The sequence below is a fragment of the Hoplias malabaricus genome, chromosome 15 (genome assembly GCF_029633855.1).
Source record: "Hoplias malabaricus isolate fHopMal1 chromosome 15, fHopMal1.hap1, whole genome shotgun sequence".
Classification (NCBI taxonomy): Eukaryota; Metazoa; Chordata; class Actinopteri; order Characiformes; family Erythrinidae; genus Hoplias; species Hoplias malabaricus.
Genome location: NC_089814.1, coordinates 35,310,407 through 35,333,313, shown reverse-complemented (window position 1 = coordinate 35,333,313; position 22,907 = coordinate 35,310,407). Strand labels below are relative to the sequence as shown.

At 42.4% G+C, this 22,907-nt stretch overlaps 3 protein-coding genes across 6 annotated transcripts; all 3 read left to right on the top strand.

The window, feature by feature from the left end:
• The first annotated feature begins 1,101 nt into the window (after window positions 1–1,101).
• Window positions 1,102–3,513, top strand: LOC136668910 (interferon-inducible GTPase 5-like). Its single transcript, XM_066646659.1, has 2 exons — window positions 1,102–1,121; window positions 2,217–3,513. Exon 2 carries the CDS (start codon window positions 2,287–2,289, stop codon window positions 3,370–3,372), a length of 1,086 nt encoding a protein of 361 aa, XP_066502756.1. The 5' UTR covers window positions 1,102–1,121; window positions 2,217–2,286; the 3' UTR covers window positions 3,373–3,513.
• Window positions 3,514–6,740: 3,227 nt separating this feature from the next.
• On the top strand, window positions 6,741–18,522 carry ppp1r26 (protein phosphatase 1, regulatory subunit 26). Of its 4 annotated transcripts, XM_066645369.1 has the most exons (6): window positions 6,741–6,880; window positions 6,971–7,029; window positions 9,753–13,226; window positions 16,571–16,670; window positions 17,388–17,477; window positions 17,698–18,522. In XM_066645369.1, the coding sequence occupies exons 3-5, from the start codon at window positions 9,802–9,804 to the stop codon at window positions 17,454–17,456; spliced, it is 3,594 nt and encodes a 1,197-aa protein (XP_066501466.1). In that variant the 5' UTR covers window positions 6,741–6,880; window positions 6,971–7,029; window positions 9,753–9,801; the 3' UTR covers window positions 17,457–17,477; window positions 17,698–18,522. The 4 variants fall into 4 exon arrangements, with proteins under 4 accessions (XP_066501466.1, XP_066501464.1, XP_066501467.1 ...); XM_066645367.1 differs by lacking the exon at window positions 6,971–7,029; XM_066645370.1 differs by lacking the exons at window positions 6,741–6,880; window positions 6,971–7,029 and adding an exon at window positions 7,258–7,354.
• A 48-nt stretch (window positions 18,523–18,570) lies between these two features.
• On the top strand, window positions 18,571–22,766 carry mrps2 (mitochondrial ribosomal protein S2). Its single transcript, XM_066645372.1, has 4 exons — window positions 18,571–18,710; window positions 19,895–20,014; window positions 20,505–20,634; window positions 21,052–22,766. The coding sequence occupies exons 1-4, from the start codon at window positions 18,686–18,688 to the stop codon at window positions 21,572–21,574; spliced, it is 798 nt and encodes a 265-aa protein (XP_066501469.1). The 5' UTR covers window positions 18,571–18,685; the 3' UTR covers window positions 21,575–22,766.
• Window positions 22,767–22,907: the final 141 nt, after the last annotated feature.

Below are 22,907 nucleotides of genomic sequence, written 5' to 3'. Positions count from 1 at the left end.
CACACATTCACTCACACACACACCTATGGACACTTTGGAGTCACCAATCCACCTACCAATGTGTGTTTTTGGAGCATGTGAGGAAACCTGAATCCATGAGAGGGGCTTGAATTCACAATCCCAGGACTCTGGAGCTGTGTGACAGTGACACAACCTGCAGTGACACAGTGTGTGTGTGTGTGTATGTGTGTGTGTTTTTTAACTTTATTCATTCATTCATTCATTGTCTGTAACCCTTATCCAATTCATGGTCGCGGTGGGTCCAGAGCCTACCTGGAATCATTGGGCGCAAGGCGGGAATACAACCTGGAGGGGGCGCCAGTCCTTCACAGGGCAATACACACACACACATTCACTTTTGAGTCGCCAATCCACCTACCAATGTGTGTTTTTGGACCATGTGGGGAAACCGGTTCAACCAGTTTGGGTGAAACCCATGCAGACACAGAGAGAACACACACCTGGAGAGGGGCTCGAATCCACAATCCCAGGACTCTGGAGCTGTGACAGTGACACAACCTGCAGTGGCAGTTTAGTTTATTTATTTATTTTTAAATTTACTTTTTTAACATCAGGTGCAGTCACAGAGTACAGTCATGTTTTCAGAGATAACACAGGAAAAAGTATCTTAAAATAATCCATGGATTTCAGTAACCTGCCAATGTCTAATCATAGCTTCTCAGGAATAAATGTTGATATGTCCCCAAACATAAAAAAATAAATAAAGATATATACATATTTTATATCATTTATAATTATTTCAGGTAAAAAAGTCAAATAAACCACATGAATTGAAAAATATAAAATAACTGGAGATGATTTAGTTAAAAATGAATCTTGCGGTTATAGTTTCCATGTTGTAAACATCTTTAAATGTTCAATCCATTCAATCCAATATGTTTTCTCAGTTTTTTTCTGAGAACCAGTAACTAAAGCATTTTTACCTAAAATAATAGCTAAAAAATTTCCAAATTTACAACAGCCAATTCTGAGCCACACTTTTTAAAGACCATGCCCACTTTGTAGCCACTCCCACACATCAGCCAGATCCTTCTCCCAGGTGAAAGAAGAAAGTGCCCATATCTTTCTGAGAACTGAAGAGGTAACATCTGATTGTGACGGTAAGTTATAACTATTATGTTGTATATTGTTCGTTTTTAATACAATGCTTTATCTTTGAGATTGCTGTATGTTTTTATGTTCCATGGATTAAAGTGATGATAATTAATGTTTACTGAATCACAGTTAATGATCCGAGCACATGGAGATGATACACAAATATGTGCTAAATTTTTTATTTATTTTGACTAATCCAATGAGGGAGTCCTGGGATTGTGGGTTGAAGCATGCCTTAGGTTACTGTCTGTGAGGAGTGTGGTGTGTTCTCCCTGTGTCTGCGTGGGTTTCCTCCGGGTGACTGTCTGTGAGGAGTGTGTTGTGTTCTCCTTGTGTCTTTGCGGGTTTCCTCCAGGTGCCCTGGTTTCCTCCGACAGTCTAGAAACACATGCTGGTAGGTGGATTGGAGACTCTAAAGTGTCCACACTCTAATGGAATGGTGCCCCATCCAGCTTGTCTTCCTGCTTTGTGCCTAATGATTCTAGGTAGACTCCAGACACACAGAGACCCTGAACAGGACAACGTTTTTACAAAAGATTTAAAACTTAAAAGGCACAAGAACAGTTTGACAGAAGTGGAACTGGAGAAACAAGATCTGGACAAGTCATCTCTTGTCAATGGATTCATTGGTGTGAAGGACAGTGATGAAGTTGCAGCTCCAACTGGAACCAGATAGTTACAAACATCCCAAAATGCTAAATGTGACACTGTAGAACCTGGAACTCTTTAACTTGATTCTTCCTGCTAAATTTTTTTAAGACATTTATTCAAATAAACCACTTTTCACTGGTGCGTTACCTTAAAAGGGGACATATTATACCAGCATTTGTAATGAAATGCTTTGGCAAAAACCTTAAATGCCACAGCAGTTGCTGTAGCAACCACCTGAAATACCATTGTAATCATTCCGCAAAACACTCTTCACTTTTAAATGACCAGATAGCAACAGATTAGCAACTAGCTGGAATGCCCCACCAACACCTGGGAGCTGTGCAGCTGTTCTGCGTTTTCTTCAAATATTATTTTTTCTTGTTTAGTGATTGATTATTGTCCTTAGAAAAGGTATTTAAAATGTTAATGTTTGTTTTCCATTTTTACAGGGCGTGTTGCTTGGACATCAACAATTGTGTTTTCAAAAGTCTAAGGCTCGAATTTGACTTTACCACAACAATGGAGAGCCAAAGTTCTGACATAAATGAAGCAATTCAGGCATCTGGAGAAGCCACTTTAGAACAGGCAACCAAAAAAGCCAAAGAGGAGATTGACCGTTTGTTTAATGTCAGACTTGACATTGCTGTGACTGGAGAGTCCGGGTCAGGAAAGTCATCTTTCGTCAATGCACTCAGAGGTCTGAAGGACAATGATGAAGATGCAGCTCCAACTGGATCCACTGAGACCACTACTGAACCAACTCCTTACCAACATCCCACAATGCCAAATGTGACACTGTGGGACCTGCCAGGAATCGGAAGTCCAAAATTCAAGGCAAGGACATATCTTAAAAACGTCACGTTTGACCGGTATGATTTCTTCCTCATTGTGTCATCAGTGAGATTCAGAGAGAATGACATCATGCTGGCTAAAGAGATCAAGAAAAAGAAAAAGTTATTTTACTTCATTAGATCAAAGATAGACAATGATATTAAAAGTGAAAAAAGAAAAGGCATTGACAAAGAAGAAACTCTCTCAAAAATCAGAAGAAACTGTGAGGAAGAATTGAAGGGAATTGGGAATCCCAACACTTTCCTCATATCCTCTTGGGATACGTCTGAATTTGATTTTGCGAAGCTCATTGACGCGTTGAACTCTGAACTCCCACAAAATAAGCAAAACACTCTACTGCAGTCAGTGCCTGTCTACTCTGTGGCTATGCTGGAGAAGAAAGTGAGAATGTTTCAGAAAATAGCGTGGGCTGTAGCTCTTATCTCGGGAGCAATCTTAGTGGCTCCAGTGCCCGGTCTGTCATTCTCATCTGACATGGCCATTGTGGGGTCTTTCTTCACAAGCTGCTACCACTCCTTTGGTCTTGATCATAAATCACTAGAAAGGCTCTCGGAACTAGTGAACAAACCTCATCTGAAGTCCCTAGAAATGTCCCCACTAGTAGCAGAGTTATCGTGTTGCCTGGTGCCTGTTGCAGGAAACGATGCATCTGCAGCAATATCTTTCACCTCCAAACTTGAGGTCCTCCTGAAAGGACTGGATAAATTAGCTGAAGAAGCAAGAAAGGTGCTGAGAGAGGCAGGGTTAGAGTAATGCAGGGGAGTTTATTCTCATGCCAGGAATCATTAAATGAATAACATCTTTGACTTTTACACAGTATGATAGTGAATGATTCCCAGATATTTTTTTTTATAGTGTTATCTATCGGTGCAAATTTGATGTATTTTTTTAACTGATATGTCTTTTTTTTAATTATTTACATTTCCTAGTGTTATATTATGAAGTCATAGTTTTCCTGAATGCCTAATTACAAGCACATTGTCATTCATTTGAATTTTACATTTCTGGTTTCATTTGTTAGATGATGAAACAAATAATTCTATAAAACACAACAAAGCATTCCTGTAATAGTTAATAATCTCATGAACGTTTATCTCACTGCTCTTAAATGCATTGCTTTGGAAAGTCATCTTTGTTCAGTTTATGGGTTTCAGTTTAGCTTTAAGAATTCTTTCCTGTTTATTGATACTAGTCAATGCTTTTTATTTTTTTAATGTCATAACCCATGTCTGCTTTTCCAGTTATAGCACTTGCTGTAAATTAGGTGATAACAGACTCTTGTTGAATGTTGTACATTTTAATAGATTCTTCCAGCTGGTCTGTGAATAAACCTTGGCAGGGCTATATTCATGAGATATCTGTATTTCTGTATGTCTTAGAACCTATTATTAATAAATGTAAAATATGCTCTTCATACTCATGTTTAAAAGATCCTCTGAGCTAAAGACAAATCAAAGCTAGGCAAGTTCGTTTTTAATAGTATTTTTCATACACTGCAGTACAGTGGCTGCAAAGGGAAAAACAAATTTACAAAACTAAAAACACAAGCTGAGAAACACTAAAAGTGTTTTGGTCATTTGTAAAAGTGTTTTGGGCTGGTAAAAGTGTTCCACAGCTTGTAAATGTCTTTTTTTTTTTGTCTTGCCCTTCTGTGAGGAGTTTGGTGTGTTTTCTCTGTGTCTGCATGGGTTTCCTTCCTTCCGGTTTGCTTCCAAAAAACACTTTGGTAGATGGATTGGCGACTCAAAAGTGTCCGTAGGTGTTAGTGAATGTGTGTGTGTGTGTGTTGCCCTGTGAAGGACGGGCGCCCCCTCCAGGGTGTGATCCAAGTAGTCTCTGGACTCACTGTGACCCTGAACTGGGTAAGGGCTTACACACAATGAATGAATGATTAGCCCTTCTTGGCCACTGCAGTCGTTCAAAGTGCTTTAGAAATGAAGAAATACAAAGATAATGTATACATGAGAATAGAAATAAAAACATTAAAATATGCTTAAATCAAATATGGTTGAAAATTTTTAATTAAATTACAAATTAAGGCTACACAAAAATAAAATTAAAAGACAAGAGTGAAGAGAGTTAGCATGTGAACACGTTAGCTTATACATTAGCACACTGTGAGGCTGACTACGGTTGCTGAGCAGCTGTTGCTGTTGTTGTGGTTGTTATTTGCTTACCGTGTCGCCCTCTACTGACCGAAGGCTAAACTGGCACATTCATTTACAAATATAGTTGTGGAGTAACATTGTAGTGATCAAGAAGTAAATGGGTGTTTAGATACTTATGAAATTTCAGACCCTTGTGAGCAGATCAAGCCTAAACTTGTATTTATTTATGTATTTTTTTATTTTTAAACATATAACCTGGGGAAAATTTTGATTTCATCTCACCTCATCTCATCTCTTGTTCGCCATATCCATTTCATAGTCCAGGTGGCTCTGTCCCCTGCAGCTTCCTCTAACTCCTGCTGGAGGACCCCCAGATGTCCTCAGACCAGGCAGGAGATACAAGTCCTCCCAGCTGTCTTTAATTCATTTATTGTCTGTAACCACTGTTCCAGGTCAGGTTTGCGGTGTGTCCAGAGCCTACCTGGGAACACACCCTGGAGGAGGCACCAGTCCTTCACAAGGTGACACACATTCATTCACACACTCACACCTATGGACAATTTTGAGTTGCCCATCCACCTACTGACGTGTTTTTGGGCCAAAGAAGGAAACCTGGAGCACCTAGAGGAAACCCACGTGGACACAGGCAGAACACACCAAACTCCAGTCACCTGGAATGGGGCTCAAACCCACAACCTCCAGGCCCCTGGAGCTGTGTGACAATGACACTACCTTTTGCGCCACCATTCAAATAAAATGTAAATAATTATTCTGTGGGCGGCACGGTAGCGAAGCAGGTAGTGTCGCAGTCACACAGCTCCAGGGGCCTGGAGTTTGTGGGTTCGATTCCTGCTCTGGGTGACTGTCTGTGAGGAGTGCGGTGTGTTCTCCCTGTGTCTGTGTGGGTTTCCTCTGGGTGCTCCGGTTTCCTCCCACAGTCCAAAAACACACGTTGGTAGGTGGATTGGTGACTCAAAAGTGTGTGTGTGTGTCTGTGTTGCCCTATGTGGCGCCCCCTCCAGGGTGTATTCCCGCCTTGCGCCCAATGATTCCAGGTAGGCTCTGGACCCACCGCGACCCTGAATTGGATAAGCGGTTACAAATAATGAATGAATGAATAATTATTCTGTCTTTGGGGGTATTTTGAGGAATGCATTTGGCTATTTATCCCATTGACAGCTTCCCTCACTAGTTAATTACTCAAGTTCTTGCATCCCTAGCAAGTGCTAATATTAATATTGTATTCTTTTTGCATTAATTACTAATAAAACTGAGAGGAGATACAGTAGGGTATCCCCTTTAAGGCCTCTGAAGTTTCAGAACATCTTCTTGTGGGTGCTTGCCATTCTCATACCTCTTTTTCATAATTGGGACCCCCACAGCTATTGTTCAGTTCCATCAGGACAAAGTACCAATTGCGCTGTGATTATACACTGATCCCAGATTGTCCATCCTCAGTTGCAAGATTGTAGTCCATCTGTTGCTCTGCATTATGTTGTTAGCCATCTTTCATCCTGTCCTTCAATGTTAAGTGTCCCCATACAGCAAGTATTATTTGGGTAGTGGTGTGTTTATTTGTGAGTGGATCAGACACAGCACTGCTGCTGGAGTTTTTAAACCCCTCAATCGTCCACCACCCAAAGATATCTAACCACGGGGTAGTGTCTTGTGTACACTGATGAACACAGTGGACAGGTAGTGGACACAGTGTTTCAAGCACCACCAGCATCACTGCTGAGTCTGATCCACACGTATCAGCACAACACACACTAACACACCACCATCACATCATTGTCACTGCAGTGCTGAAAATGATCCACCACCCAAATTATACCTGATTGGGGGTCCTGAGTGTTGAAGAACAGGGGGAAAGGGGGAAAGGCAAGTATGCAGAGCAAGAGATTGACTACAGTGTGTCATGAAATGGACATTGAGTGTGGTGTAACATGTATTGAAGACTGTGTTTAGGGGTCCTTCCCCTTTAAGTTAGCCCTCCGAGTTACGTAGGCAGCCGAGCAGGGGTGCGCGGAGAACATGCGATGCTCTGTGCGGGCGCCGTAACGTACGTATTTTCTCAACGGATTAATTTACACGAGACTCTTCGGAACGGAAAAGCACGACACGGGAACGCGCGTGTTTCAGTCCACGGACAGGTAAGTTATTTCTTTCTAAGGTTTTCATAGTCTTAAAAATACCCAGTAGGATACAATACAATACAAAGGGGGCTTTTTCCTTCTGTCCAGAAAAAGAAGCAGTCGCCGGCTCGAAGTGGAAGAGGGCCGAGCACGAAACAGAAGTTATTGTAATTCCTCACCTTCCACCTTAAATCATGCACTGGTTGTATACGTGCGCATTGAAATGTTCTTATTTTGTGTGCCCTTACTCAAATAATATATTTAATTTGACCGATTTTGGCCTTATTTCCTGCATAAAGTCAAGTTGGAATTCCCCCTTCCACCTTAAATGGTGCCGCGCTTCCATGCACACAAGTGTACATCACATGTAAGCGCTGCAGCATTTAAGGTGGAACGGAGAGTTCGAACAAGAAGACGCCAACTTCAGCCTCCACACTGAAGGCGTCGAGGGGACCGAAAACCGGCGAGGGTTGCCACCCGCTTGGAGCTCTGGTGCTGGTCTTTTGTCCCCATTTTAGCACATAATATATTATTTTTACAACTGTCTCCGCTTGTAAATCGCTTAAAGCGAGTCTGGTGAAGCAGGGGGTCCGTGCTGTCCGTTTTTTCCCCGAGGCTCAATAAGCGTAAAGCGCCGGCCGGTGCTACCCGCTTCTCTGCGGTGTTTCTTAGTTCCGCTGGCCGGGCGAGGATGCATTTCAAGCCGCGACCGTAAACCGGGAGCTCCGCGGCTCGCCTGGAGGTGTAAAGCCGCCAGAACCGTGAATTTGTTCGCTTCATAACGAATTCATGCGTCAAGTGGCTTCATTTAAGCAGCTTTTTAACATCGTTAGTTGTGCAGTTTTTAACATTTGTAACATTTTTGTTTGTACATTTTCCGGTTTTGTTGTTTTCGTTTGACTTTTCATACCGTCATTAGCCACATGCTAACGGCTTAATTTTCTGCAAAACCTGGGAGTTTACATGACCCTATTTTTTTTGCATTTTTGGAGATTTTTAACGAAATTATGTTTATGTTAATAACAGATTTAAAAAAAATAAATAAAAATAGGTTGAAATATGTTTTTATCTACTAATTGCCAAACTCAGTTTCCTCAAGAATTCTGAACGTTTCTAATTAATTTAAAACTTGCATGTAGCAATTAGAGCTAAAGCCGAGCATTTCTGCTTTGAAACTGTAGTCGTTCCCAACACAGACAGGGTTTCTTATGTCACAAATCTTAGGAGGCAGTCCCATTAATTTTGTGAAGTAGGGCTTTGAGAGAGGTGAGTGAATTGAATTTGTCTTCATGGCCCTCAGTAACCTTTTTGCAGATACAAGCAAGGTATTCTTCTACAAAAAACTCATGTATCTGAAATGAATCTTAAAGCAACACTGTATAATTTTTATCTTAAAATAAAATTAACGATTTAACGTCACTGTGATACTCCACTGAGCTGTAATAGGGAGAATATAGTCTCTGTTGTTGCTACTCCAGGCTCAGCACTGCAGAAACTGCACTATGTAACTTTTGGAGCCAGACAGAACCTTGAGAGCAAGACGGACCACAGCAAATCTGCGGCTAGAGGCTGTTATTATTGACTTTAATAAACGTATAATTGTAGATTACACAACAGTTCTGAAAATGTGAATACCAATTCTTACATAGTGTTGCTTCAATGCTGTTGTATCTGAAATAATAGCTAGCCCTGACCTATTGTTCATTCATATCAAATTGCAGTGTGAAATAAAGCAGTTTACAAACTGTAAGAGATGGTATTTTAATTTGATCTTGTGTTATCAACAGTCTTATGTTTTAAATGAGAACGTTTTAGATTTTATATGAAGAAGTCAGAAGCAATCAAATGCAATGCTGAATGACAGTCTACATTCAGCACTCAGAATTAAGCTACATTTTCTAGACATTCTTGGTTAGAAAAACAACTTTAATATCTAGGAAATGATTTCTGTTTAAATTAGGCTTAGATTTTTTTTTTTTTTTTTTGTGGTCAATATATTGTTCCAGAAATAATTGCAATAAACAATAAAACCAGCTCATGCCACTGCTGTAACTATAATCTATGAACATCATAATGCAATTCTACTTATATAAATAGAATTTAAAGAGAAATTTAGGAAAAATGTCAGACATTGAAATTGGAATATAAAAAGTATTTCATTCATCCATTATCTGTAACCCTTATCCAATTCAGGGTCGCGGTGGGTCCAGAGCCTACCTGGAATCATTAGATGCAAGGCAGGAACACACCCTGGAGGGGACGCCAGTCCTTCACAGGGCAACACACGCACATTCACTCACACCTACGGACACTTTTGAGTCGCCAATCCACCTACCAACGTGTGTTTTTGGACTGTGGGAGGAAACCGGAGCACCCGGAGAAAACCCACGCAGACACAGGGAGAACACACCACACTCCTCACAGACAGTCACCCGGAGGAAACCCACGCAGACACAGAGAGAACACACCACACTCCTCACAGACAGTCACCCGGAGCGGGAATCGAACCCACAACCTCCAGGTCCCTGGAGCTGTGTGACTGCGACACTACCTGGTGCGCCACCATGCTGCCCTAAAAAGTATTTAAACGTCCTAAATAAATAAAACCAAAAGTTTTTAAACAAATTAAAAATTACAACAGATCAGAGAACAGAGTGAGTGGCTAAAATACTGGTGATGCTTATTCTTATGTAAAAGAAATGACAGTAAACACAGTGGACAATATTGAGGTCAGCAAGAATGATTGAGGAAATGTCCATATATTATACAATAAGTAAATAATGTAGTAATTGTGACAGGCCTAGTTTAAACTGCAATGTAGTTTAGAAAAATCACAACTGCGAAAGTCCTGAGTTTGCATATAACAAAGTTTTTTTTTCTTCTGTTTCAGAATGTGAGGAACTCTGAGGCATAGCCCCTTTCTCGCCTGGTGTTCAGGAATGTTCCTGAAGACGGTTCCTCCGGTGCTGGCAGTTCATTCAGAATGGAGTTCTGGTAAGAGCTTCGGCCTGCAGCACTGCTTCAATGACAGCGCTTCAGACAGCGACTTTACCACCTCCAGCGGAACCTCTCTCCAGCGGAAAGTCCAGATGATCATCGACAGCCTCCGCAGCACGCAGTCGTCCGACATGAGCGACACGGGGCAAGGCAATCCCCAGTCCGACCTCGACCTGGTCCGGCACCACAGGATCAAGTCTCGTGAGACGGAGGCATTGCCAAGATCCAGATGGACACATTCAGAACGCAGTAAGCTGCAGCAAACAGGCCTGGCTGCTGGTGAAAGCTCTGACAGTGATGATTCTGTGGATCGAGGAATTGAAGCAGCCATCCAGGAGTACCTGAAGGAGAAAGTGGAACACCAACGCAAAGGGGAGCCAGTCACGACTCCACCACAAACTCCCCAACTCTCCCAGAGGTTGCCAGATCCTCCTAAGCAGCTCACACATTCCAAAAGTAATAAGGTGCTAACCACTAGTAATTTTGACCAGAAAGGGTTCGCACCTGTAGTGACTTTAAAGAAAAAGAAAAAAAAGAAGCCAAGCAACGAAAACCCCATTGCAACTGAAGCTTTTGCTTCTTCTGGAGCATGGAAACCCTCCCCCTCCACACCCTCATCTCCTGCAGCAGACAGAACACCACCTCGCCTGCAAATAAAAGAGAGAGAATTGAAAGAGGAGGATTCTCTGGACTCAAGTAGTGATGATGGCATCGAAGAAGCCATCCAGAGATTCCAGCAGGAGCAGAAGGAACTTCACGAGAGATCTTTGCACCCGAGGGAAGTGCTGGAATCCAGTAGCGATGACGGCATTGAGGAGGCCATCCGGCATTTCCAGCAGGAAAAGCAGAAGCAGGAGAAACCCAAAACGCAGCCGAAGCAGGGTCCTCTGATGGCTACACAGCACATCAGAGTACCCATCCTTCCTGTGGATTGCACTGGTGTTCAGTCAAATAAGGTTGTACCCAAGAAAAAGAACAGCACCCCCAACAGAAAGAAAAGTGCTAGTGAGAGAGCAGCAGCTGAGAAAGAGATTAAATGTGCTTCTCCCAAGCCTCTGTCTTTAACCCACTCTCTAAACATATCACCAGCACACAGCCTGAAGGCCAGAGGAGATGCCCTTTGCACTTGCACTGTCAGAGATCAAGAGCCGTTGGCCGAGCAGCAGATTCATTCAACCCTTATGGTGAACACCACAGCTGAGCTGATGTGTGCGGAGGCCATATTGGACATCTCCAAAACTGTAATGCCTGCAGCTTTCGAGCCAAACATGAATTTGTCAAAGAACTCTTTGACAGAGCCTCCACTTCTCTTTCCCTCTGCTCTCCCCCTGCAGCCAGACAAACAGAGCGACGAGAGCTCTGTTGACAGCGAGGATGGCATTGAGCAAGAGATCCGCAAGTTTCTAGAGCTTAAGGCAAAGATGCATGAGCAGCCAACTGTCACAACAGCAACACCTGTTACTTCCCTAGCAGGAGTCCCGTCTCCGAAAGTGCCACAGAAGAAGAAAGCTGAGAATGATCAGAGCAAGGCGCTGAGACTGTCGCTCTCGAGAAAAAGGAAACACAAAGAGGAAGACTACAGGAGTGAGAAAAGAAAAACTACAGAGGTGGTCTTTGAGGAGTCATCTCAGAAGCCCGTACCTGTTACCCAGAGTGACACTTTTACGGATGTGACATCACCTACGTGTCCAGCTACGTCTAAACACTCCAAGCCTAAACAGAACTTTTCTCTTCCCGGACATCCAGATGCAACTGTAAGCACTGAGAAAGTGTACAGCAGTAGTTCAGGCAGCTCCCCTAGTGCAGCAAAGGCTCAGCCTCGCCCCAAGAGAATATACAGCAGCGATAAAAGTAGCTCACTGGACAGCGACGAAGACCTGGATGCAGCAATAAAAGACTTGCTGAAGACTAAGAAGAAAATCAAAAAAAAAGTGAGAGACATGAAGCTTACAGCTAGAAAGAGACTAAACCTGTCTCAAATGTCCGAGACCTCCAAGAAACCCAGACCTGTTACAGAGCAAAGAAGCATTCTCTCTGCAAAACCGAGCAAGGAGACGACTGTTCTGATGAGACAAGGTCAAAGTGCTAAACCCAAGGCTCTGAAACCACATGAGACCAGTAAGAAACCTGTGGATGTTGCAGGGGACAGGATGGAAGACGACCCTCACTCCTGCATTTGTGTAAATGACGACAGCAGCTCAGTGGACAGCGATGACAGCATTGAGCAGGAGATCCGCAAGTTCCTTGCAGAAAAGGCGAAAGTTTCAAACATGCCAGTGGTATCTGTAAAGGAAGAGGATGCAAAAGTAGGGGAGGAAGTTGCTTCAACCTTTGCAGGGATCGGAGAGAGGGATGTCAAAGAAGAGGAGATGAAGGTGGAGGTTTCACAGGGTCTTCAGAGGACAAATCCACAGCTGGAAGTGAAGGAGCCTCAGGAGACGTCAGCAGGCTCTGCAACAATGCAAAGGCATGTCGATACCACTGCAGTGAAAAGCAAGGGAGCATCTTGGTCTCAAAGCGTACCTGGAATATTCGCAAGGACCTCGGACGAGTGGAGAAACGGCAGCTTGGATGCAGGAAAGGATCAAGCGTCCTTCAAGGAAGGAACCAGCTCTGATCAGTTCGTCGTAGGGTTAATGGGCTCACGGGATGCCCAAACCCAGTGCCAAGTCCAGCACCAGAACCTTTTCCTAATGAAGCCTGAGAACCGCAGTATGACTGATGTTAGGGAAGCCACTACCATAGACGTTAGAGACTTGCCGAGTGGCCTTCAGAATAGGAACAGAATCCCTTTGAGAGAAGTGATTAGCGCAGTGTGTATGTCGCCTGTAGCAAAAGCCCCCTTAGAGACACCTTTAGCTGCCAAAGGGGAACGTTTGCCGTTGCTGACGCCTGAAAGCAAGACGGACTCGTTCTACCTGCACAGTCGGGTGAAGAAGCCTCACTGGGACCAGCCACCTATTCTGTCCCCCAGTGTCCCTCACGCTAATCCCATTAACCTGACTCCTATTTCCAGGCACCTGGCCTCAACCCCCCCTCACCTGTCCCCTAACCCCTCCCATCTGTCCTGCACCCCCTTGCCCCCTACTCTGTCTCAGCCTCGAATCACAGCGAGTGTTGTTCGCCTGCGAAGGGACCAGGCTGCAGTAATTCCACTCTCTCCTCACAAAACCAACCACCTACAGCTCAGCAACAGGCAGGAAGAGAGGGATAAGGAGAAGGGAAGAATGAATGATGGCAGGGAGGAAGAGGAGGAGGAGGAGGAGCGGAGAGAGGAGGAATCTTTAGATGAGACTGATATAGAGTCAGGAGAGGAGAGGAGAGCAGTGCAGCAGAGGATAGATAAGAAGCAGCAGCATTCCAGCCAGTGAGTATAGACAGGCACATACACACACACACTCTCTCTCTTTCTTTCCCTGTGATCTTTATTTCTCTCTCTTTTTTTTACAAACAAGAAACACCTAAACTCTGAGGGCCATGCATTTCTTTCCACCTCAGCTCACTTATCTCAGCAAATCAGCACTTCTGTTTCTCGATTACTTGAAGAGCGTTTTAAGAGGCTGGATCTGGAAGCTTTGTGTCGGCCGGAGAAAGTTTATGCCTAACCCTTCCCTTCTTCTGAATCCATTTTGCGATCTTTTTTTTTTTTTTACACATTATGGACCTAAGGGATTGTTGTGTAGGACTCGTGAGTGATCCACCATTTTTAATATGTATATCTCTCTCTATAAATATATATGTTTGTACATTTCTGAATATATTTAACTGCACTCATAATGTCATCCAGAGATTGAACCATATTTTCTGGTTTGTGGTCTCAGAATTGCAAATGGACCCAAGAAGTTTTGAATAAAATGGTTTTTTTTTGGGGTCATATCTCCTTTGGATTCACTTTTTAAGTCACTTTTTTTGGTGTCATCATGAAAACCATGGTCTTCACAAGAACAAATTAATCCATGTTTTTCCACGAAACTTCAAAGCAAAGAGTAACTCAGAAGGGATCCCGCTTGAAGAGAGACTGCAGCAGAAAATCTGCACAAACCTCCAAAAAAAACGGCACGATAGGAACCATAAAGACTGCACACTCTTCAGGGCGTCAGAGGATTTGAGAATGAACAGCCTGCCTTCCTTTTAACACAAAAATTGTCCTTTTTTCAGGAAGTGAGAATAGTTATTCTGGTGAGATGCGCGTTTAGCTGAGAACTGAAAGGTGTGTGTGTGTGTGAGTCGAGTTGTATCTCATTGGCATTCTGGGCCCTAACACCTGCTTCAAATCCCGCTTGTGGCCAGAAGCTCAACTCTCAGAAAAGTCAAAGATTATTGAAACCAAGTTATTTTTAAACCATTTACTGAAAATGTGCTTCAGAGGGTTGTTTCTCCATTTAAAGATTTCTGAAGCCATAATTTTTTTAAAAAATAATAAACGATCGATTTCACTTGTAATGGTTGCTTTATGTGCTGTAAGCATGCAACCATGGGTTCAGCGTAAGCACTTGATATAAATAAATCACAATGTAGGGAATAGGGGAAGTGACTGAGTGCAGTATTTCTCTTTTTTTTGTTGGCCGTAGAGAGACGAGTATAAACCTGAAGTCAAATCTGTCCAAGTTCAGAAGACCACATTCCTATCGGGCAGTTGTCGTCGTCTTCGTGATCCACCCCTTACAGGCTGTGATTGTTATCCTCTTATGACTTGTAGGCGAGTGCTTATTAAACCTAACATGCTCGATTTTAAGCTCACCCGTTCTCTATACATGAGACGTAGACTCAAACTGCGCTGTCGTTCCCGAACGTGAACCAGTTTATGCTCCACAGTGCGGGTCGCTTGCACTGGGACGGCCATTTTAACATAGGTTTATTACAGAATCTCGGATGCATCCAGGAGGCCACTAGGTGACAGTTTCATAAAGAAAAACAATGGAGAAAATCACTGCTCCTCAAACATGTTCATTTTTTTGTATTAAACACTGAGAGAGTGAAGCATTGAGAGAGAGAGAAGACTCTCGTTGTGCTACACTTTCTCAAAGCCGCTGTTCAGCTACAATCTTACATTTTATTTCCTCTCTATTATCTAAGTGTGATGATGTCTGTTGAGTATGTACAAATATGTTTTTTTAATCACTTGACATTTCTTTTTGTCGCATCTTATAAAGAAAACCCGCGAGAGGAACTGGTATCCATCTCTGCTGAAGAATTTGTTCTTTATCTTGTGTTTTGTTTTTCTAAAAGATGCTTTGTATTCTTGTACACTGTCATTACCAGGTTGTGTGTGTGTGTATATATATTTTTTCTAAGTCATTCAAAGACATACAGCGTTAATGTTTACTGGCATGCAGAACAAAAAGAGGGATGTTGTTTTCTCTATCCTTTTCTCTTGCTCAACACGCTCCTGTACAGGCTCTTACAGGTCCACATCTCGAATCGCGCCTGCTTCTCATCCGTTTCCTTCTCTTCTTCGATTTGGCCGACTGTGTGCGTGTTTGACTGTGTGCGCATGTTTGGGCATCTTCCTCTATCAGAAGATCCTTATTTATTTTTGGTTTTGTCAGTGTGGTGGAGAGAGGGTGGCTGATTTCACTGCTTTTTTTTTTTTTTTTTTTTTTTTTTTTTTTTTTTTTTTTTTTTTTTTGCAAGAAAATGGAGCTCTTCTTCCCCTGGTTCATTCAGAGGTGGAATCCTCCAAATGTATATTTAAAAAAACAAACAAAAAAAACCCTAAACTAAAAAATAAAGAGTGACTTTCAAACAGTTTTGTGTGTGGTCTCTTCTGTTTCATTATACTCCCAGGGCGTTGCTATGTCGATAATATAAACGTAGTGCTGGCCGATATGAGCGCAAATCAATATCACGATTAATTGTACATTTTACCACAATTACGATTAACGAACGATTATTTTGTTTGTATTTTTGACCCCTCATAGTTCAGTGATGAGGCTTGTGCTGTAAATATGCCCCAGTTTAAACCTGGGATATTTTTTCTAATGTCACTGGGAGCTTGTTACCCTCTCGTTTTCTAAGCACTGTTTATATTTGGTGTGTGATTGTGCTTTGGTCGTTGTTTTTTTTCTTAGCGTTTACCTTTAACTTTGTTTTGTTCAGTCTCTTAATTTTAGTCAAAACACAGCACGTCCAAACCACAGACGCTGTGTTTCTCTTTGGTACGAGCTGCTTGGTCGACCTCTGCATTTAGGTGGGGACATAACAGAATAAAAATATTCGATATAGACAAGATTATGTCGGTTAGAAGTTCTGAATGTTGATTAATTTCGATTAATTGCCCAGCCCTATAAACATGCAATAAGCCATTTTTTAGAGGTGAGCTTTGTTTATGTTTTACAAACTTGAGTTATTCAGAATCTATAATTGATCACAATCTGATCATGATAAATGCCAGTTGTTTATGCTGAAGGCTATCATTGCTAAAATTATTTTAAATTATTTTATGCTGTACATGGGATGCTTCTTCATCCTGGATATACCTAGCTTTCTATATTGATTTGAAGCATATGAAAGTGCTAAGTATTATATTTCTGTGCTTTAGTGCTGACAGTTTATGGGCTGCAGCTGAAATTAAAGGCAGGTCTGAATTGCAAATATCTCTTGAGGAGCTGTCTATTGCTGCAATTGTTCACTGTGCTATAAATGCTATAAAAGATGTGTTCTTCTAAATGCACTGTACTGTCTTCACTGTACCTGTGTGTTTTCTTCTAGCTGGTTTTTCTCAACCTCCATCGATCCAGGTGAGCTGGCCAGCCCCTACATCGCTTTGAATAGCGCAGAGAGGAAGGAGAAGTTCAGACACCTTCAACAGGTAAATACACACACGGATAAAAAATAAAGCCAGGATAGATATAGGCCTGTCAGTCAATATATTTTAGTTTAATTGCCATATAAACAACTGTGAGCGGCACGGTGGCGTCTTTGTCACACAGCTCCAGGGTCCTGGGGTTGTGGGTTCCAGACCTGGTCTTTGAGGGGTTTGGTGTGTTCTCCCTGTGTCCACGTGGGTTTTCTCTGTTTTGCTCTGGAGGAAAGCGTGAGTATGTGTATATGCATTCATTGTCTGTAAGCGCTTATCTAGTTCAGGGTCACGATGGGTCCGGAGCCTACCCGGAAACACTGGGTGCAAGGTGAGAACACAACCGGGAGGGTGCACCATTTCTTCACAGTGCGAAACACACTCACACATTCACTCACATTCAGTCCACCTACCAGCGTGTGTTTTTGGACCTTGGGAGGAAACTGGAGCAAACCCATGCAGATACAGGGAGAACACGCTAAACTATGAAAGTCACTCATAGCAGGGCTTGAACCCACAACCCTAGAACCCTGGTGGTATGTGACAGAGACACTGCTACCCTGAAAATCAAATTTAATATGAATTATGTTCTAAAAATATGATATATTTATTGTAGCATTATAGAGTAGTAATATATGATTGTATATTGAGGGAGAAGATTGGGAAACATGCTTCACTGATGTTTGATGTTTGGTTGAGAAGCTTTGTGTTTGTGTGTGTGTGTGTTAGTTACAAGTGAGGAGAATTATGAAAAGCATGACGCAGAAGCTGCAGTTTGTGGTCAGTCTGTCCAGGTGAACCCTCCAGGCCCCCGCTCAGGTGAGTTCACCTGTTCATACCTACGTCCTCAACCACAAGCAGCAGTGAAGTAGTACTTTGATAACGTTTTCTTTGTGGATTATTTCCCACAAAGTAATATTTACTCTTTTGAACACAGCTGTAGAGAATGTTGCTTTGTGAATATGAATAGGAGGATGTTTATGCTTCCTCACTTTGTGAAATATGACATCAATATTACATCTTTTGTCGGTGTTTTCAGGAAGAGGAAAACCATCAGGAGTGAAGTGTGTGTGAGAGGTGGTTAAGTTTTATGTTGTTACACTCTTCAGATGTTTTGTGAGTTGAATCGATAGTGTTCTATGACTTTAATTTTGTGTTTTTAAGCTACAGATTTAAGTTGTATTTGCTGTATTTTCAACATTCTCTGGAATGTAAAAGCTCCGTTGATTTATTCATTATTCTTGTCTCTGTATGTATATGTTTGTTTTATATCCAAATAGTAATGTGTAGTAACAAGGCATATTAAACACAAACTTCATGACCACCTCGTTTCTGCATTGACTGTCCAGAAGCACTTCTAGTTCTACAGTTACATGTTGCAGTCCGTCTGTTGCTCTGCATACTTTGTTTTCCCTCTTTCATCTTGTTGACCCCCACAGAGCAAGTATGATTTGGGTGGTGGATCATACTCTCCCAGTGTTACAGTGACACTGACGTGGTGGAGTACGAGTGGATCAGACACAGCAGTGGTGCTGCAGTTTTTAAACCCCTCACTGTCACCGCTGGACTGAGAATAGTCCACCAACATCAAGCAGACAGCATCCTGTGTCCACTGAAGAAGGACCAGAGGACGACCAACACACTGTGCAGCGACAGATGAGCTACTGTGTCTCACTTAGAACGGTGAATGTGGATAACAAAGTATGCAGAGCAACAGATTGACTACAGTCTTTGTAGAAATAAAAAGCGCTCCTGTTTGGTCAGTGGATCTGAGAGAATAGACCATGAGTGTAGAGACAATGAGGTGGTCATAATGTTATGGCTGGTCTGTCATTTTGTCTTACTGTCTAAAATTGTGGGCTATCAATAAAGCCTTTTGGTTTTGAATGAACCTGTGATTGTGGTTATTGTAGTTCATACGCGTCTCGATAGACGTAGTCATCTCTGGATAAAGTGCTGCTAATAAACTACATTACCCAGAATCCAACCCGGTTCACATTGGGAAGGAGACTAGGGGAACCGGGAGCATGGCTGCGAGGATTCTAACGAAAGGTGAACTGTTGCAAATAAACCTGATTCTTTATTTTTTTTAAAATGAACTTTAACATGGAATAAAATGCGTTTGTGTAATTTTATTAAGCGTATAATATAACACGAAGCTCGTAGGTTTATTCACCCCTTTTTTACTCGTAATTTCCGTTGCAGCTCTCGTATTTAATTACACTGTATGAGCAAACATTAATGCACACACTAATCTTAACATTTCTGAAGATAAAGGTGTTCTTCAGTACTCCTGTAACAGACTCTATCGTTCAGGGAAAGCTTTATTCTGGTGCCCGAATGCTATCAAATCCTCACAGCAGTCTTGACCTTTAGTTATGTGAGGCTAGGTACTCGTAAGGGGTTCCTGCGAACCATTGGGCATAATGTAAATGCTGTTCCATTTAAGGTGGAGTGGAAATAGAATATCTACTCTACTGTCATGGTGTTTAGTCATTGTGGCTCATCATGACATTTTTCTGCTGTTGTGACGTACAAGCATTTAAAGGAACATTATGTAGGCCGAACACTGCAGAAACTGCACTATGTAACGTTCAGAGGAGGGTAGGGGAGTTCAGTAAGGTTTTGTTCAAATGAATTGTAATAGGGAGAGCCTCAGGAGGAAACAAACAAAATGAAATCTTACCATGTGTTCCTTTAAACCTTTTCTGGTGATTTTAAGTTCTATTTTAACATTTGAGGCAGTCATTTCTCATCTTCTTGTTTTATAAAAATCAGTTATCCCGATTATACAGGTTAGATCCTCACTCACATTTAACCCAGTTGTAGACGACAGGAAACACTACACACTGAAATTGTAGAGGATCAAATGGTTGTATTATGCTCTCGATATCGTTTGAACCAGACTTTGAGGAGTTAAATATCTTCTAAAACATTTCAGACTAAGGGGTCAACTGAAGGTGTTCCCAAAGACTATTAAAAGAAAAAAACAAGAAGAAATATTAAATCAAAAGAATTTAATGGAACAAATACATGGTACTTGTTTATATTTATAGCATCAAGAATTATATTAATTACATTAAATCGGTCAAAGCATGATCTGTGTTTTTCTTTGCTTATCCATTTACATTTTCATTTAAAGTGAAGCATTCATGTGCAGTCTGCTGAAAGTCTTACTGAAGAAGTTGCTGCATTTCTATCAGCGGCATAACTTCCCTTTATTGTTCTATCGTCAGCGATCCACAGTCTCCGAAGTCCGGGTTTGTTTGGAGCTGCCTTCTCCTGCAGCGGCCACTCGTTCTGTAGTTCTGCTGCAGCTGTTAAACCTGCTGCCACTTTACAAAGCGAAGATGCAGGTATGGGAGACCTTTTCTTAAGATTTATACCAGTGTGTAGTCATCGAGGGTAGTATCCTATGACCATGGGAGAAACTTAAAACTGGAGGAAATCATCCCTCACCAAATATAATTGTTATATGAATTGTTACTGTAAACACATGTCTTGGATGGTTAGTTCTGCATTGTAAACAACCCTAAGGCTTATTTGTGGTGGCTGAAGCGCCCCCTTGTGGAGGGTGTTTATACTGCTAAACGTGGCTTTATAAAGACCTGGGGATAGCATGTCTACCATTCACTGGGAAATTATCACTAAGCTCATTCAGTGAAATTATAACGGTTCAACATTTCTATTACTTTTTGTAGCAATCAAAAACTGTGACAGCTGTACTTCTCGCCACACAACCCCAAATGTGTCTTTATGCCAGCTGTGAGCAGAAATACTTTGTTATGGTTGTGCTAGACTGTTTCTGTGTGAGCTTGAGTGTGTTGTTTTATGTAACCCGTGCAGCCGCGAACGAAAAGATCCTGAACTTACCTCTGACCCAACCGGACTATTTCCGTCTCTCTGAACTGTACACCATCAAGGACCTGTTTGAGGCCCGTGTGCATCTCGGACATAAGAAGGGCTGCAGGCACAGGTAGGCACTGCATGAAGGTTTATTTCAATCTGTAATAAAGTGCTGTCGTCCTTTTATGTGGTAGCATGATACACCGCACTGGGAGTGCCACCTGTACCCATTATTAACCCATGCTCAAATGGAATATCCACTGAAATTTCTGAACAATTCTGCATAATTCTGTTTTTGAGATGTTAAAAAGTGCTTGGATGTGAAGTAGGGACCTGGGGGCTATTCCTCAAAGCAGGATTTCTTAGTTTAGCCAGCAAGCTTCAGCCAAAACGAAGCCTGTCCAATAGGAGGAGAGCAGAGGGACATTCCTATTGGATAGTCCTCAAATTCAGGCTTAAGTTAGCCGGCAGAGAAATTAAGAACTATTAATGAACAGGTTTGTCAATCTAAATTTATCTCTGCCTCTCATTCCTCCCCCGTTCCCAGGCTGATGGAGCCGTATCTGTTTGGCTGTCGTCTGGACGTGGACATAATCGACCTGGAGCAGACGGCAGACCACCTGCAGAGGGCGCTGAACTTTGCGGCTCACGTGGCGTACCGTGGGGGGATCGTGCTGTTCGTGAGCCGGAAGAGGGAGTTCTGTCACTTGGTGGAGAGGACAGCCCAGGAGTGTGGAGAGTACGCACACACACGTTACTGGCAGGGCGGACTTCTCACGAACGCCAGCGTCCAGTACGGTGCCGGGGTCCGTCTTCCCGACCTCATCGTCTTCCTCTCCACACTCAATAATGTCTTCCAGACGCACGTGGGCATCCGAGACGCTGCCAAAATGAACATCCCCACCATCGGCATAATGGACTCCAACTGCAACCCCAGTTTAGTGACCTACCCAGTGCCCGGTAATGACGACACCCCACTCGCCATGGAACTGTACTGCAAGCTGTTCAAGATGACCATCAACAGGGCCAAGGACAAGAGGAAACAGATGGAACTGATCAAGGGGATATAACAGGGAGACAGAGGCATTAGCAAGAGGCAGGATCCCAAATGGCTTACGGCTCCCTACATGGTGCACTATATATAGTGCTTCTCCACTGCATGGTATGTTCCCTAATCGACTCTACTGGGCTGTACTCTCTGTTTGGTGTCTGGTCACTGGTTGGTTTTCCACTCCCACAGCCCCTGAAATGTATCGGCTTAAAAGCCTTTAACGGGAACAGCGGGCTTTGGAAACCACAACAACAACGGGGCTAACGTTAAGCGTTGTTTACTCATCATGAATTGCAGTGTTGTTTTTGTTCTTTAGGACAACACTGCTCCGTTATCAGTTCACTTTTACTGGATTCTTTCATCGGCCACCAATCCAGGGATCATTTAAACCTCTTCAAAAGACCACGGCGTAATTTTACAAGCTGCCATTGTGAGTCAGATAAAAACAAATGTCATCTGTTGTAGCTGGAGATTTTACAGAGTTAGTGCTGGACGTCTGCACTGCGTGGTGTAGAGTGATGACTCTCTCTGGACAATCAGCGTTCTGCAAGGTTTACACGCCACAGTTAAGTCCCTACTCAGATCCACAAGACAGCAGGGACTAGAAAAGAACCCGGTTCCAGGACCAGGACCAAATTTACCTGATGGAAAAGCTGAGTACAATCAAGTTGTGTAGGGACCATGCAATGGAAAAGCGCTACTCTCCCTGTTTTAAAGCCTGTCTTTAAAGAACCTTTAACAAAATATTCTCCACCTTGTACATTAGCAGAGAACTGATCCGTTCTCTAAAGAACCATTAAAGAGCAGTGTTTCTGAAGTAGGAAGCAGGCAGCCATTTGGAATTCAGCCAAGGGGAGTATGTTGGGGTCAGGGGAAGAGATTTCTCCTTGAACACAGCAGTCCTTCACACTGTGTGAAAATTGCATGACGAATTGGTCCATAAAAATTGCTTCTGCTGTAAATTGCTATTTTGTAGATACATGTTTTCTTTGGACAGCGACAATATGTTTTATATATAATGTGGATAAAAACAAAATTGTGATTAAAACTAGTTAAACACTCATTTTGCATGATCTGAAGGATATGGCATCAATAAATACATTGTCAGAAACTGACCAACATATAGATCCATCCGCCCACCGAAACAGGCTCAACACAGGAGAGGTCTCAGCCTCTATCGGGACATGTCTACGTTAATAAAAATAATAAAAAATGGTTTGAAAGAATAAACATGTAGTCCCAGTGCATATTTATTTTGTACCTAACAACATACCTCAATACATCAACATGATTGTGATCTTTTATAGAACTGTCCTTATACATATCAGGAACATCCATAATCCATTTCCAGA

Bases quoted from the DNA above. Each gene is read 5' to 3' on its own strand.
- LOC136668910 (XM_066646659.1), top strand. From the start codon at position 2,287: ATGGAGAGCCAAAGTTCTGACATAAATGAAGCAATTCAGGCATCTGGA.
- mrps2 (XM_066645372.1), top strand. From the start codon at position 18,686: ATGGCTGCGAGGATTCTAACGAAAG. The intron at 20,015-20,504 runs GTATGGGAGACC...TAACCCGTGCAG, and splicing joins TTTACAAAGCGAAGATGCAG to CCGCGAACGAAAAGATCCTG. The intron at 20,635-21,051 runs GTAGGCACTGCA...CCCCGTTCCCAG, and splicing joins AAGAAGGGCTGCAGGCACAG to GCTGATGGAGCCGTATCTGT.
- ppp1r26 (XM_066645367.1), top strand. From the start codon at position 9,802: ATGTTCCTGAAGACGGTTCCTCCGGTGCTGGCAGTTCATTCAGAATGG. The intron at 13,227-16,570 runs GTGAGTATAGAC...GTTTTCTTCTAG, and splicing joins AAGCAGCAGCATTCCAGCCA to CTGGTTTTTCTCAACCTCCA. The intron at 16,671-17,387 runs GTAAATACACAC...TGTGTGTGTTAG, and splicing joins AGTTCAGACACCTTCAACAG to TTACAAGTGAGGAGAATTAT.